This window comes from Girardinichthys multiradiatus, chromosome 2 (genome assembly GCF_021462225.1).
Source record: "Girardinichthys multiradiatus isolate DD_20200921_A chromosome 2, DD_fGirMul_XY1, whole genome shotgun sequence".
Taxonomy (NCBI): domain Eukaryota; kingdom Metazoa; phylum Chordata; class Actinopteri; order Cyprinodontiformes; family Goodeidae; genus Girardinichthys; species Girardinichthys multiradiatus.
Window position 1 is genome coordinate 2,891,180 of NC_061795.1, and position 16,175 is coordinate 2,907,354.

General features: G+C 41.4%; 1 protein-coding gene across 5 annotated transcripts in view; it reads left to right on the forward strand.

Moving 5' to 3' along the window:
* The first annotated feature begins 7,760 nt into the window (after window positions 1-7,760).
* Window positions 7,761-16,175, forward strand: part of lrriq1 (leucine-rich repeats and IQ motif containing 1) — a 73,290-nt gene continuing 64,875 nt past the window's right edge. For all 5 annotated transcript variants that reach the window (XR_007036302.1, XM_047353332.1, XM_047353312.1 and 2 more), the window contains exons 1-5: window positions 7,761-8,013; window positions 9,578-9,739; window positions 9,828-9,867; window positions 12,170-12,330; window positions 12,498-12,572. Coding sequence is in view for 4 of the 5 variants with exons in the window: in XM_047353332.1 (XP_047209288.1) it covers window positions 7,975-8,013; window positions 9,578-9,739; window positions 9,828-9,867; window positions 12,170-12,330; window positions 12,498-12,572 (477 nt within the window). In the remaining variant the exon portion in view is untranslated. The remainder of the gene's footprint in view (window positions 8,014-9,577; window positions 9,740-9,827; window positions 9,868-12,169; window positions 12,331-12,497; window positions 12,573-16,175) is intronic.

The following is a 16,175-nucleotide window of genomic DNA, read 5'->3' on the forward strand; positions in this document are numbered from 1 at the left end:
ATGAACCGTATGAACTGTATGAGTTGGAGACACTGCTGCAGGTAAAACTTTGAAAAGTTTAAAGAAGGAACCAGAGCCCAGAGGAAAATGCAAGTTAAATTGCACCAGGTAAAAAAATGACAAATAATGTGATTGATGTGCATCTTCCCTAAATTCTGCACTTCTGATCTCATGCACAAAATGTGTGTGAATCAAGTTATGCACAATCTCCTTTGTTCTTAGAAGTATGTAATGTGGCTCAGTGCATTCAGATGAGTTTTTTCTAACTCTGGGATTTATAATGCGAGCTTGTAATTAGAATCACCTACTTGACTGAGTGAGACTGAATTTGCAAAAGAGAACTGTTCATGCCCTTTGAACTGTTCCACATTTAGTTACATTATTATTATTTTAATGGGATTTTGCAATATCATGAAGTGGGCGAAATATAATATTTAATTTTCATAAGAGCTCAGAGAGATTAGAAGAAGAGTGTCTGTGAATATTAATTCTCATGTGTTATCACAGTCTCCACAGTCTCAATTGGATTTAGGTCTGGTACAGACTTTGACTGGGCCATTACTTAAGGTACCTCCTCAGCATGTCATCCAGTTCTGCATGGATCTGAACTTGATCATCACCATGCTTTACAGTGGTAATGGTGTGTTCTGGGTGATGAGCAGTTGGTCTTCCTCTATGTGACTTGTGGCAAACCTTAAGCTGAAGTTCTAGTATTCTAGTATGCAAAAGTATTAATTTCCCTTAAGGTACCCTACCCCAGCTTTTGCATGAAAATCAAGTGACCTATCAAGAAATTCTTCCACCTAATCTGTGGATCTCAACTTCCCTATAGTTACTACGAGCCTACTGGTTGATTCTCCGAATGTTGCTCTCATTGCCTGCCCTGTTAGTTTAAGTAGTCCTGATGGGTCTTGTGCAGGATAAAATGCTCCCCAGCCACACCTGCTGCTGCTGGTCAGTGGGGTAGCTGGTGATCCACTGACAGGTGGGGGCTGGCACTGGGAGCTGGGTGAGCTTCTGGTGGAGAATGTCTTCCACCACCAGAAGCTCAACCACTAGGCATCATCCACCAAAAACTCACCCAGCTTCCAGTGCCGGCCCCTACCTGCTCGGGTGGTCTTTATCTTTGGTTCACCACTACCAAAGAAATGGTGGACTTCAGTTCTTTGGTGGTGAACTGGAGTCCACAAACAGGATCCTGGCGTACATCTCTGGGTGGTTGAGGTGGTACAGGATGAAGTGTGGTCCCACCTGCATAAGAAGCTGTTGAGGTCGTCAGCCCATCGAGGGGGTCATCACAAGGTGGGGGGATGGGCTCCTGTAGTTAATGATGTTGTTTAGGCTCCTCCAAACTGCTGCTAGGTAATTAGCTGAGAAGCTGCTTTTTACCTTCTTCCTCTAGCTTCCTTTAGCTGCCCCGATCTCCTTGGTCAGTTTTAAAGATTCAAAGATTCAAAGATACTTTATTGATCCCCGAGGGGAAATTATAATTCCAGTACAACCCATCCAAACATACATCATGACACAAGACAAGGGGGGGACGGGTCACCGAGACTTTGCTCCCCACTCACAAGCGCTGCCCTTGCTAGATGAGAAAAAAGGCCACATTAGGTAAGTAGAGGGAAAAAAATCATATTTCACACTTTATCCTTAGCAGGATACAGTTTGAGATTGTAAAAAACCTCAGAACAAAGAAGCAACAAGTTGACAAAACAACATCATGCTGGGAACGGTGAAGGTGGTGTGAGGGGTGCATATGTTTATCTTGAGCAAGTGAGTGTGTGTAAGTAAGTCCACGAAGCACTGTCACAGAGGCCATTGTCCTTGATGGTTCGTTGGAAGGTTCATCAACCGGCCACAAAGTTCTGAGCAGGTCCACAGATGTCCTCAGGGAAGGGACGGGGCAGAGGGAGCAGAGCGTCATGGTTACATAACTTCCAGGAGAAGTTGAAGATAGCCAGCCATCAAGGCCGTGCAGGGGAGCCAGATTCAGAAAAACAATAATTATTTGGGTTAGGCTGACTCTTAATTTTCCGTCAGCCTTGAGAGTCTCGCTGGTGCTTCTCAAAGGCGAATCCAAACAGTCAAATTCCTGGTCTTTCTGCCAGATCTGAGTGAACAACTTTCTCCAAGATTTATCCCATTTCACCCCTGAGTCCAGGAACCGCAACCTGCCTGCGATCCTGTGTAAGGATCACATCCAGTCTGTGATTCAGCTCACGTAACATCTCAGTCTGAGTGTTGATCGCTCTGAAGATCCCATCATACATGCCAGGCAGCCTTACAGTGACCAGAACAGCTGCTGACATTCTCCAAATTTCTTGATATGCCAGGTAACCGCTGACTCCAAAAAGCAGAAATCCTGATATCAAACATCCAATTATATACACATCTTCCACATCCTCGACTGACATTATCGACAGACACACAATCCTCCACTTCTGCCAGGAGTCCATCGTGTATCCGGAGAAAAATGTCCCGTCCGGGCAAGTGGGCTCTCCCGACCCCTGTCTTCTCCTCGAGAAAATTTGATCAATTGCATTGAGAGACCAGCTGAACAAATCCATATTTTGGAAGAATTTGGAAGATGTGCAAAAAGAGGCTCCAAAAAAAGACAAGACATAGAGCTGAAGCAGGGCAGATATGGGAGGGGTGCGGGAGACAGAGAAAAATCGTCCACCTCCACCGAGAGCAGGAAAAGACTGCTTATACAGGGCCCGGTACCCACAGCTGTAAGCCTCCTCTCTGGTTCCGTGCAGCCTCATCAGATGTGAAGTGAACCCTGGTTAATTGTTGTTGTATGTGCGAAAGGTCTTGGTTTTCACACACATGTCCTCACAAAAACTGATCTATGATGTCACAGTTTCAGCAAGCTCATTTCGGCAAGCTCATTTAGGTCAGGGTCTGAGGCTTCGAAAACACTGCAATCTGTACAGTCAAAGCAGCCCTGTAACATCTTTTTGACTTATCAGTCCATTTCCTAACAGTTCAAACCACAGGTTTAGAGGTTTTCAGTTTTTACTTGTAAATTGGAAACAGATGAAGCAGACAGTGTTCAGAGAGTCCTAAAGCTGCATGGGGACCTGAACGTTATGCTTCTTTTGAGTAACAGAAGTCCAATGCATTTGTTTCTCTGGTGGGACATTTTTCATGCTGTTTGTATTTTGGTAGTTCATTTGAGAGGTTTGCACTGTTAAAATCCTCAAGAACAAGCAGAGAGTTAAAATGATTTTTCTCCACGGCTAATAGTTTCAGTGTCTGATGTGCAGGCTTGTGGTGGGATGTAAACACCAATGGGCAAACAAAGTAGAACCTTTTCGGTGGATAAAAGGGTTTACAGTTTTCAAAATTACTCCAGGTGAGGGATATTTGTCCTCTATAATACTATGACGTTGGTACACCAACCTTTGTTTACATAAAAGCAGATTCCACCTCCACTTTTTCCCCCCCAAGAGCTCAGCACTTTGGTACGCTCGAGACATCTGGAAGCCTGGCATCAGATGCATGGCCTCCGAAGAGGTGTTCACCAAGCCAGCTTTCGGTGAAGCAGAGGATAGCAGATCTTGTGCTAAGAAGGAGCAGCTCATCTGTATTGTTGGCCAGGTAGAGGACATGTTGCTTCCATTCTTGAAAAAATGGATTAAACCATGCTTTGAGTGACGTTTCTGCTGAGGTCTTTACACACCACCTAGAATTGTACTGAGATTGAATTTCACACATGTAGACCATGTTTACTAATTATGTGACTTCTAAAAGGAGTTGGTTGTACTGGACATTATTTAGAGGGATCAGATTAAAAGTGGATGCATACACAAGCATACCACACTTTTCAGCTTTAGTTTTAAAAAAAACCATGAATCATTTTTTTACTTAAAAATTAGGCACTAGTTTGTGTTAGTTATCACATAAAATTCCAGTGAAATACATTGAAGTTTGCAGTTGTAGTGTGACAAAACTTTGAAAGCATTCAAGGCACTGTAGATGTTAAGGCATTAAATTTTTGCTAATTACTTTTATGGGTCATTGAAATTTGCACACTTTGCAATTACTATTCAAAGTACTCCACATTAAGCAGAATCTTAATGCTTGAGGTTCATTCTGGTAAAATTTAACCCCTAATCTCCTCTTTCGTCAAACCCTCCAGATGGAAATGATGGGCTTAATATGCCCTATGATAGTGGCTACAGATGAGTAACAGAAAATCCTTGGTAGAGTCAACACACGGCTGCTGTCCAAGCTGCTGCTGTGTTTTGGCTCAAGGAGCCATTGACTGGTGTAATCTGCTGTGTAAATCTGCAGTTTGGCCCTGTCTGGCTGCTGTCTGGGTTCTGTGCACTTGGACAAAAGCGAGCAACACCTTGCCCACCGACAAAGGGCCTGGCTCTAATTGGAGTAGACAAGGCTTGCTGATGGAGGCTTTTTAGGCAATTGAACTTGTTCAATAATTCTTAGAGGATCTAATGAAACATAAGAGACACACAGTTGGACTCCAACAACAGCAGCAGCACTGAACTGTCCTGTATCTGCCCATCAACTGCAGGACAGAAGTTGTGCTTTGACCCGTACTGCCCTTTAAGAAAAATATGCCTTCGCTGAACCTTTGAAGACTCTGAAGGTGTTGACATTGGGGCACATACAGACTGTAAATGTTCCTCTTGTTGTCATAGAGAAATTTAAGTCAGAAACTGAAAGCAAAACCGAGTTTTAGCTGGCTCTCTTCTGTTGTGTTGTTTTTGTCCACAAATGTCATGAGCCTAAGGAACAGGCTTTGTGTGTTTCTGGACCAAACACTTTGTATAGAACAAGCTGTTCTTTTTCGAAACTCTGAGGAAGGAGACTGAGCCTCTTTTGGAGAGCCCCAACAACTGTATAACCTGTGTGGGCCACTGGAATCTCCTCAAAGTGAAGGAGTAGAGTACCAGTGCAGAGCTCTCACCACAGGAGAGCAACAGGTCTTTGTGATCACAAACACCGTGGAAAAAATGTGCATTGTTCCCACTATAGTGGATTTTTGTTCTTCTATTCCTGCAATTCTCCCACAAAGACTCAGCCTCTCTGACCCTGCTTTAATCTCACAAAAATGCCCACATAACTCACGGACACTGCATTCTATCTTCATTAATTAACTCTGTCATTTCACATTTCTTGTTTTTCTAAAATAAAGCCCTCGCCCAAAAACAAATGTATTCCTCTTTTATTGCAATTGCATATTGTCATGTAGTAATATCGAGAAAAATCCAACCTTTAGTTTATATGACAGGAGATGACTGCAAGACCTAACCTGTCAATATTAAGAGTCATAACAATGAAGTATAAAACAATTGGAACTGTGAGAAACACGATGGTAAGAGATGGAAAAATATATATGCTTACTGAACTACAGCAAAGAATACCATCTTGGGGTCACAGAGTCCCCATAACAACCAATAGACACTATCTACATACCAAGATATTGTGTGGGAAGCATGCCAGAAAAAAAGCACTTTTGTCCTACCATCACAAATATAATCATGTGAAGTTTACTGAATAACACTACATAATAGTGAACGAATATGTGGAAAAACACCTCATGTGCACTGTTAAGTATTGAGAGAGGATCTGTGATGCAGGGAATTGTGTTACATGGCATCATGAACTAAACAAAACTTGCATGACCTCTGTTTATTTAATAAGAAAGGGTCAACATTGGGATTTTTATCTGGATACTGATCCAAAACATGACCAAATGAACACATGAGCACACACACTGTCAACTTTCTGCCATGGCTATTAGCTTCAGACCTAAATCTGTGGGGTGAGCTGCAGAGAAGAGAACATTAGAGAGAACCTGGCGGACTGAATGATCCAGAGAGATTGTGAGACAAGGAACGGACAAAGATCCCTCTCTCTGTGTGCTCAAACTTCATAGAAAGCAGCTGTTCTACTGGCAAAAGGACGTTGTACGCTCAAAGTATAGCTGGAGTGACACAAAGTGTGACATCAGTGATTTTAACAGAGTCAACTGGGTACTAACCTGAGATTTTTAACCATCTGGTAAAAAAATCCAAGTAAAAGTTTTTTTTTTAAATGTTCGCTATGAGATAATTCTACTACAGTGAAAGGTTATTTTAGGGGTTTCTAAACATCTTTATCACGGATGGAGGGTGAAAACTGAGCAATAATTCCAGGACGCTTCTGACAATGAGCTTCTTGTTTAAAAGACTTGAATCTTAATATGCCTCATGTCTTAAATGATCAACATACATAAAATAAAGACAAACCAAGCTGAAGTACTGTTGTGAGAACCTGATCTAGATATAATAAATATAATCAGTGTGTAATCAATGGCTTTAGTCCAGTTCCCACTAACCGCGTTCTCTCTTGTGTGTAGCTCTGGAACATGTAATTTTATCAGAGCGTTTTCTCACTAAAGTGACAGTGAAACACTGAAGTTCTTCACAAGCTAAAGACATTTTGTTTTCACGGATTACAGGAAAACACTATCAAATTGTCAAGAGTTATCACTTGCTGATTTGATTAAAAATGGCAATGAAAACAAATTAAAGTTAATGCGAGGTTTGTGGCTGTATATACAGCCCTCTAGTGGTGATAAACTAAGTGAGACTTTCAGGGCCCTCAATGAAGATAGGTCCACACATGAAATTCAAAAACCAACATTAAATAATAAAATTGTCAAGCCTTGGCAGTTTAATACCCAAAAATATAACAGCTCAAAGCAAATGAAGACTTTTGTAAAACAGTAATTCTTGTGACCAAGTAGTAATCTAATAACCCATGTGTCATGCCAAAGAGAGTGCAGGCAGGTGTTGTGTTGTGCTGTACTTTCTCTCTCACCTCTCCTCTGCATGGTTGTGACAGGGAGGTGCAGCTCCGCAGCTGGAGTACCTCAAGGCTAATCAGTGAAGAGTTCAAAAGCTGCAGGGACCTTGAAGGAGACGCCAGATTGTGAACTCGCCCAGCGTGAAAATCTACAGGAGATCCAAGCCTGGGTTTCTTTCTTGACGCTCCGATCCTTTCTCTGTGGTTGGTTGGAAACACTTTGCTGTGCTGACCCAGCTGTGAGTCTCCTTCCCGTTCCTGGAACCTACCTCCATCACGGAAGTGGGAGCATCTTCTCTCAATCACCTACATCAAGTTCGCCTGCCTTGTCCACCCTCTGACGTCTCACACCTTCACCTGGAAAACAAATAAAGAGAAATTCAGCTACAGCATAACTTCGCCTGTGGCTTCTGGGGTTATTATCATCTCCTTCTGGAGATTAGTAATTAAGTGAAAAAATAAAAATAAAGTAAATGGTAACATATTCATGTACTCCAGTTCCCATGGTCCAAAGGCATGTATATGTATAATTGAGTGAAAATACTGTCTAATTTTTTCACTCAATCTATCTATCTATCTATCTATCTATCTATCTATCTATCTATCTATCTATCTATCTATCTATCTATCTATCTATCTATCTATCTATCTATCTATCTATCTATCTATCTATCTATCTATCTATCTATCTATCTATCTATCTATCTATCTATCTATCTATCTATCTATCTATCTATCTATCTATCTCTCTCTCTCTCTCTATCAAAATATATACCTTTAAATATTTTGTGTGTAATTTAAATTTTAATTGTCACATTTAAGTAATCTTTGCAGCTCGGATATTTGCTAAAGGACAAGTAAATCTCCCCCCAAACTGTTTCACGTTACGTTTTGGACGGTAACGTGAAATGACGTAGCTCGCAGCGTCGTTTCCATGGAAACCGCCTCACCACCAAACGCAGCAGTTATGTTAAGCGTTCATTAAGCTAAGCTGTTCATAATGTAATTAAGACCAATTATCGACAACTTACCACTGAAGATAGCTCACGTACGACAAGTGGTAATGAACTAATTAATTAATGGCTGCCGTTTTGTTGCTCTGACGGAGAGGAAGGAGACGTGAAGCTCTCTTACTGGAGCTCAATACTCTGTGATATGGAGGAAAGTAAAAGAAACCAGGACAGCAGCGAAATGGTAAGTCTAATTAAAACCTATACAAGCCAGTTGTCGCCAACATGATATTAACAAAGCACAGACCCTCGCAAAAAGTATTCACACCCATCATGAGTTTGCAGCCGCAAACTAGCTTATGGTATAAGCACCATGATACAGTCATGGGACTGCTGTTTTAGTTTGTCTATGTTACTGTGTGGCTGTCCCTATCAAATAAACCTAATAAATAAATAAAAAAACTCATTGAAATCTTTTTCGTTTTGTTACATTACAACTTTTATTGGGATTTTATGTGATAGACCAACACAAAGTAGTGCAAGAGATGAGGTGAAAATGTAACACCATTTTCAATATACTTCTCAAATAAAAATGTGAGAAATGCAGTCTTATCTTAAGCCCTTTTTATCAGTCACACCCCTAAATAAAATGTAATGCAACTAATTGCCTTCAGAGCTCACCTAACAAGTAGAGTCCACGTGTCTGAGGACCAGACAGGTCAGAGATGGAGTTGGGTAAAGCAATTTTAGATGATAAGCTATTATCCCAAATGTTAACATGAATATGGCACAAGAGTAACCCGACCTAGACATGACCGTCCTCCTAAACATGCTGGACAAGGAAGGAATTTAAGGGAACTGCGTAGTAGGCCTGGGGTAACTCTGGAGGAGCTGTTGGGATTCACAGCTCAGCTGGGAGAATCAGTTTATGAATCATCTATTGGTTGTTCACTCCACGAATTTGGCCTTTATGGAAGAGTAGCAAGAAGAAAGCCACTGAAGAAAAGAAAGGTCTCTGGGATGCAGCAAACTAAAACCTTCTATTGAACACAATTACCGTTGTGAAACATGCTAGTTAGTGATAATGTCATGATGAGGGGAGGCTCTTCCTCAGCTGGATCAGGGAATCAGGTTAGAATGAATGGCATATGAATGGACTAAAATCAAAATGCTGTGTGTGGCAGATAGGGATAGGCGATATAGACTTAGAAGTTAATCACAATATTTTGTGGTATTTATTGTGTTAACATTAAAGTGATGACTAACAGTTTTATTACCACATAGCATAAAATAATTGCATTGAATCATATTTTTAAAGATATTGGTAGTTATTGCTGCTCTCTTAGAACTAACAGTGGAAAAAATATCAAAAGTAGTAATCCCAACAATACTTTTAGTTTACGGGGGTAGCAAACTTCACACTGTAAAGGTTATTATTGTCAGGATAAATCCAAATTTTTATTACGATAAAACTAATTTAATGATAACAGTTAATGGTGTGATAACAGCCAATCCCTAGTGGCAGAAAATTTAAACACCACACTTTTCAGATCTTTATTTGTAAAAAAAAAAACCCAACAAAAAAAAACTAAACACTAAACCTTGCATTATGTTACTTTCACTTCATTATTATGTGTCAGATACATTTAAACTGGGATAAAAGAAGATGTAAAATTAGTGCACAAGTAGTGCAGGAGTTTTTAACTGAAAACAGTTTAAAAAAAATATCTCTCAGGTTGACTTTGAACCTGATTAGATATGCAGGTTGGGAAGAGAAGACATCAGACCAATAAAGTGTTTGTTTCCAGACCTTGGATATTCCTCCTTCTTTAGTCAGCTACTTTGAGACTTCAAAAAGCCGAGCAGCAGCCTTTGAGAAACAGATCCTCGAGGAACCCGAAGACTCAAATGCTGGTTTGATGAAACTGCAAACTGAACTAAATAATGGCACAGGGAAATCAAAGAAAAGGGTAAGTGCCACCTTAATAATTAAGCTGAAGAGTATGATATCCAAAGGATTGAAAAACATGACTTAACGAAGCTTGTTTTTTGATGCAGATTACTAGTGAGACAGCAGAGGACAAGAATGACATTGATGGTAGGTTGAAGGTAGAGTGTGTGGTGGGAAAAATGAAATGGGAATGTGTGACACAGAACTGAACATTACAACTTTAAAACCAAGAAAGGTAACCAAAAGTAACTAAGCTTTGTTTTGTATTTTAAAGCACTCTTTCAGTTCAGTATGTTTCAGATGAGGCGTCACAGTCTGGACAAGCTAGAATACTGAAAAGCTCTTATTCCTGGTGAAATTCTGGGCCCTTTCCCTTGCCACAAAATATAAACTGGATGCAGTTTGTACATAGCAAGACATTTCACCGTTTTATTGTTCAGGGGCTGGCAAGCATCATATAGTACAGCCTTTGCTGCAGTTGGTAGTCTTGTGAACAATTAACACAATTGTCCACAAGAGGTCACTAATCTCTTATTTTTATGTAGCTTTAAGATGGCAGACAAGATGTGTAGAATCAGAAGGGCTAAAAAGAAGATTGAATCTTTACCAGAGAAACCAAATGTTATAGAAATATGAGCTGATGAGAAAACCTTTGCTCTATACCATCTGCAGCCAGCCAACATTTTGCACAGCTGGATACAGTGCAGTGCTATACCTTGCTGGTTATCAGCCTAAACCACAGGTGGTGTTTAACTTCAGTCCTTGAGGGCGTCCTGCAACTTTTAGATGCGTCTCTGCTTCAACACACCTGAATCAAATAATTAGTTAATTATCAGGAAGAATTTGACTACATACTGAGGAGGAAATTTAGCCATTTGATTTAGGTGTGTTGGACCAGGGACACATCTAAATGTTGCCGGACACCAGCCCTCGAGGGCTGGAGTTTGACACCACTGGAAACAATGCCTGATTAAATCATGGCAGATGAGGCGTATATTCCTCTATGTGTTGATTTAAAGGAAAATTGCAATGAAAGGAGATTACATACTGTAAATGCACATGTGCCTTTTCTCCTCTGTAGAAAGTCTCTCACAGCGGCAAAAACGTGCTTGTCCCAGTACAGAGTGCTTCTATCTTTGTTGTTGTCCTACTTTTTAGATAATTAAAAAACAATACAAACCATCTTGGTCCTATGTGAAAAGTTACCTGATTGATTTGATCCTCTGGATGAATCAATTCTCATATAAATTGAAACGGGAAACATGTTTTACCAGCCAGATTACTGATCCTACTGTTCTGATTGCTGCCACACCTGTAGAACCAGGAGAGCACGTAAATACAGCCTCAGACAACAAGTAGGCTAAAATACCTCATAAAGCAACATATTTGTAGAAATTCAAGAACAGATGAGAAATAAAGTCATTGACAAAATGAAATGATTATCAAGCTTTTTCTAAGGTTTTGCGTCTGTCTACCCAAAAACCCTCCAATGGTGCTGATTTAAAACTATTCTGCAAAGAAGAGTGTGTAGAAATGACTAATTATTGCAAATGATTGTGTCAGTTGTTGTTGCTAAGGATGGCAAAGCCAGGAATTAAGTTTAGAGGGCAATAAATGTTTTCAGACAAGGCCAGCCATTTGATTTTGCAGATTATGCAGGGATTTTCTTGTTAACGTTATTGGTATAAAAATGTGTTTTATCAACTGAAATATGTACAGGTAACAAAACAAACCCCAAAAATTGATAAAAATCTGTTAGGATGCAAATTGTTTTTTACAACATTTAATGTACTTTTCACAGATGATAATCCAGAGAATGAGAATGATAAAAATCTGTTAGGATGCAAACTGTTTTTTACAACATTTAATGTACTTTTCACAGATGATAATCCAGAGAATGAGAATGATAAAAATCTGTTAGGATGCAAACTGTTTTTTACAACATTTAATGTACTTTTCACAGATGATAATCCAGAGAATGAGAATGATAAAAATCTGTTAGGATGCAAACTGTTTTTTACAACATTTAATGTACTTTTCACAGATGATAATCCAGAGAATGAGAATGATAAAAATCTGTTAGGATGCAAACTGTTTTTTACAACATTTAATGTACTTTTCACAGATGATAATCCAGAGAATGAGAATGATAAAAATCTGTTAGGATGCAAACTGTTTTTTACAACATTTAATGTACTTTTCACAGATGATAATCCAGAGAATGAGAATGATAAAAATCTGTTAGGATGCAAACTGTTTTTTACAACATTTAATGTACTTTTCACAGATGATAATCCAGAGAATGAGAATGATAAAAATCTGTTAGGATGCAAACTGTTTTTTACAACATTTAATGTACTTTTCACAGATGATAATCCAGAGAATGAGAATGATAAAAATCTGTTAGGATGCAAACTGTTTTTTACAACATTTAATGTACTTTTCACAGATGATAATCCAGAGAATGAGAATGATTTTGCGCTGAACATCAGTGACCCTCACACAGAGCGAGGGGAAACTCACTGTGAGCAGGAGCAGAAAAAAGAGCAAAGGCAACAGAGAGAGATGGACTTCCAGGAAGAGCTGAAGAGGATCATGGAGGCAGAAAAAGTAAGTCGTTCCTGAACTGCTCAGTTTCAGTCTGATCATGCAGGGGATATAGCAGAGAGAAAAACCCATTTTAGTAACTGTATCATTGTAAAATCTGTAACCTGACGTGTTGGTTTATGAGCAAATGGATGTTCTAAATATTTTGATATAAAATCTTCTAATCCAAGCTTCATCAGATGGAACTTGAGCTCAAACAGAGAAACGCTCAGGAAAAACTTGAACAGGAGCTGCTGCTTCGGCAGGTAGGTTTCATTTTCTTAGAAGTGACATGCTGCAGATGCTACCATTGTAGTAGAACATTATTTTATGTGGTAAATGGTCTACGTTGCTATGGCAACAATAAACTTTGATTTTAGGTCCCTTTTTATAGTTATATCCTCAATAAAAAATCTCAATTTTCCCACTGATGGAACTTTTGGAAGCCTGGAAAACCTTTGCTATTGGACACTTTTAAAAAAATATCTAGATTATAAAATAATAAGTGATAATTTATAATTTTTTCTCTTCAGCAACATAGAATTATCATGACTGTCAACTTGCTCAAAGAAACTTTAGACAAAGAGCTTGGTTTCCATGTCACTGTGCATTGCCCAGATGAGGCTGAGCTTGAGCTTTTCAGTTACAAACATCCTGGAAAATAATATGGGAGTGGAGGATCTGTAATGTCTGTAATCTGTAATCATGTGGGCCAAAAAGGCTTTGGGAACTTTTTGAACTGTCAGGGATCAAAATCCAGTTCATACCAGGAAACTGAATGTAAAGATAGTTGGACTCTACTAGTAAACTGAAAATGGGTCATCATTGGGTCATTGAACAGGATAATGATTCAAAACATTTTGAGGGGACCTATTATGGAAAATTCACTTTTTGGTCATTTTTTTTATACTTCCATTTGGGTCTCTAATGCTTCTACAGTCCAAACACAAAAGAAACATTCAGCCGTTTTTTGGCTATAAATGAATGTTTTATTTTTTCTAGAAAACGCACGGTTTCAAAAGCTGTGTAATTGTGATGTCATAATTACACTGGCACCTAGCAACGTTACCTGAGTCCCGCCCCTGACTAGGAACTGAAGCGGAGCTCCACCCACTTGATTCTCAGCAGAGGATCGATCACGTCTCGCTGGCTGGTTTTATCTTACATGCGCTTTACAGTGGCTGCCCTCAAAGCCAGATGTTCTGTTTAGCTGCAAAGACCCACATCTGTCCATGCACATTCTCCCGCTGTCGGATGACAGAGATTTGTGGCTTAATTTCATTTTTGGCGTCAATGTTCCAGTCACATTGCCGAAGACAGAAGTAGTTTGCGCGAATCACTTCACCACGCACTGCTATGAACACTCACATCAATACACGTCAGGACTTGCAGAAAGACTTATACTGAAGAAAAACTCAGCCCCTACTGTCCATGGCAAATCTGCAGATGGCAGAAATGTAAGTACTTATTGTTGTGTCTTATAAGTTTAGGTTTTATTTTCACGTGTACGAAGTGCTGGTTGGGGGCACAGACAGATACAGCTTATTTGCAAAAAGTGACAGAGCCCTAAAACAGCTCATTCTGAAAGGAGTTTGAAAAAGGGGAAACTGAGGAGGTGAAATCTCATTATCTGAGAATGTTTTTGTATAGCCCATAGACCTATCCCAAATGTTTAAAAGGAAGTATAATAGGTCACCTTTAACCAAAGCAACGCAGAAATGGTTTGTCAGACACGCAATCAACCTTCCCCCATGGTGATCTCCGGATGATTTTTTACAATTATATACCAGGAGTGTCATATAACACGTTTAGGTCGGACCAATGTGCAAACAAGAGCGCAGATGGGACATAATGGGTGAGTAGAATCTCTGTTTAATTAAATAAAGGCAAACTTACAGCACAGCAGGGCATGGAGCAGGAGTAATGACATAATAGAAGAAGCCAGGGTAGTGTACAGGGTTGACATTGGGTAGGAAGCAGGCGATGAAGACTGAGCCAAGAGTGTAAATGGCTGTTCAGAAGGAGCAGATAGTGGTGAAGGGGATGATGATGGCTGGACGTCAGGAGCTGGGACGTCTGGCTCACCCTCAGACCCAGGAGCTGAAGCGTTCTTATGACGCCATCTGTGGTGTCGATAACAGAAAGAGATGGGTTGTGCTGTAGCACTTCGGAGACCTGGAGCTGGCTGGGTTGCATCACTCTGGAGACCTGGTGAGGATGATGATGATTGTGATGTTGAAGGTTACTGATCAGGAGGAACAGATGCAGCCATTTACAGCTGAGGACCACTGGAGGGCGCTGAAGGAATGATGTAGAGCGGCGGAGAGTACTGGGCTTGGGGACACTGAGTGTGAAGCTGAGACATGGCGCTTGTCTGCTGGAAGTGAGGTCGGGACTCGGGCAAAGTAGGGAGGCGTTGTTTAGCGGAGATTGGGGCGGATGTAGTGGTCAGATCCTCAAAGAAGGAAGCAGAGGCGGCAGCCAGACCCTTGGAGATAGGAGAGAAGATTTCCGCCAGAGCTCTCAGATGCTCAGCCTCAATGATCTCCAGAGTCAAGGTGCTCTGAGGGAATACACTCCCCCATTCCTCCAGCCAGTCCTTCAGCTGGTTTGCTGGTTGGTCCAAGATTAACTAGGAGAATGTAGGAGGTGGAGATAAAGTGCCATGATGACCTGACCCTTCTTAAATCCCCTGTCCACTCGGTCCTGAGGACTGGGAGGATATGCTGTGGACGTGGAAGGCTCACAACAGTGGCATCTACCTTGCAAGGAAGAAGCAGCGGTAGGCCAGCAGAAAACATCAGCCGGGTATGCAGAGGCCGGTGCTGGATCTATTGGCACATCTTCAAGGCTCTGTCTGCCTAGTCCTTTTCTTGACTGGTTCCTTCTCGATGTCAACCCTAAGACCATAAAACAATATAGCTAAGGTTGACGGGGGTAGTCTCAAAGAGGCGCAGAGTTCAGTTAGATGACCGGGACGTAATTCCGAAGAGGCACAGATTTCAGGTGGCAAGAGTTGTTGAGACCTTGGCGGCCAGCGACGGCGGTGATGACGAGGACCTGGAAGCCAGCTGAGAAGGAGTCTTGGAGGTTGACGGTTGCTGAGAAGGTGCCTTGGAGGTTGACGGCGCGTAGAAGACCCTTGGGGAACCCTGTCTGGAGGTCGGCCTCGAGGAAGCTGGCCACGAAGCGTAGAGGACAGTCTGGGAATCCTTTTTGGAGGTTGGCCACATGGTTGCTCGGGACACTTGCACCCACGGAGGACCTCGGGAGACTTGAACCCATGTAGGAGCTCGGAAGAACAGCGTGGAAGCTGGTTGCCCCCATGGTAGAGCTCTGAAGAATGGTGTGGAAGCCAATTGCACCTGCAGTGGAGCTCTGAAGAACAGTGCAGGAACTGCTGGAAGTCTCGACAAGGCTCCGGAGAGAGTTGCAGAAACCACTGGAACCCTCTACAGGACTCTGGAGATAGAGCCACCTGGACGCCCTCGTCGCGAAGGACAGGAGCACGAAGCAGTGCTGAAGATGAAGATGGCTGGACGACTGGAGCTGGGACGTCAGGCTGACCCTCGGACTCAGGAGCTGAAGTGTTCTTATAACTGCACCCGTGGCATCGGGAAGAGACAGAGACGGTCTGTGCTACAGTGCTTTGGACACCTGGTGAGGGTGATAATGATTTTGATGTTGAAGGTGACTGATCAAGAGGAACAGTCGCAGCAATTTCCTGCTGAGGACCACTGGAGGGTGCTGAAGGAGTGATGTAGAACGGCGGAGAATCCTGGCCTTGGGGACACTGAGTGTGAAGCTGAGACGCGGAGCTTGCCTCGCAAGCTGAAGCTGGAAGTGAGGTTGGAGACTGGGCAAAATAG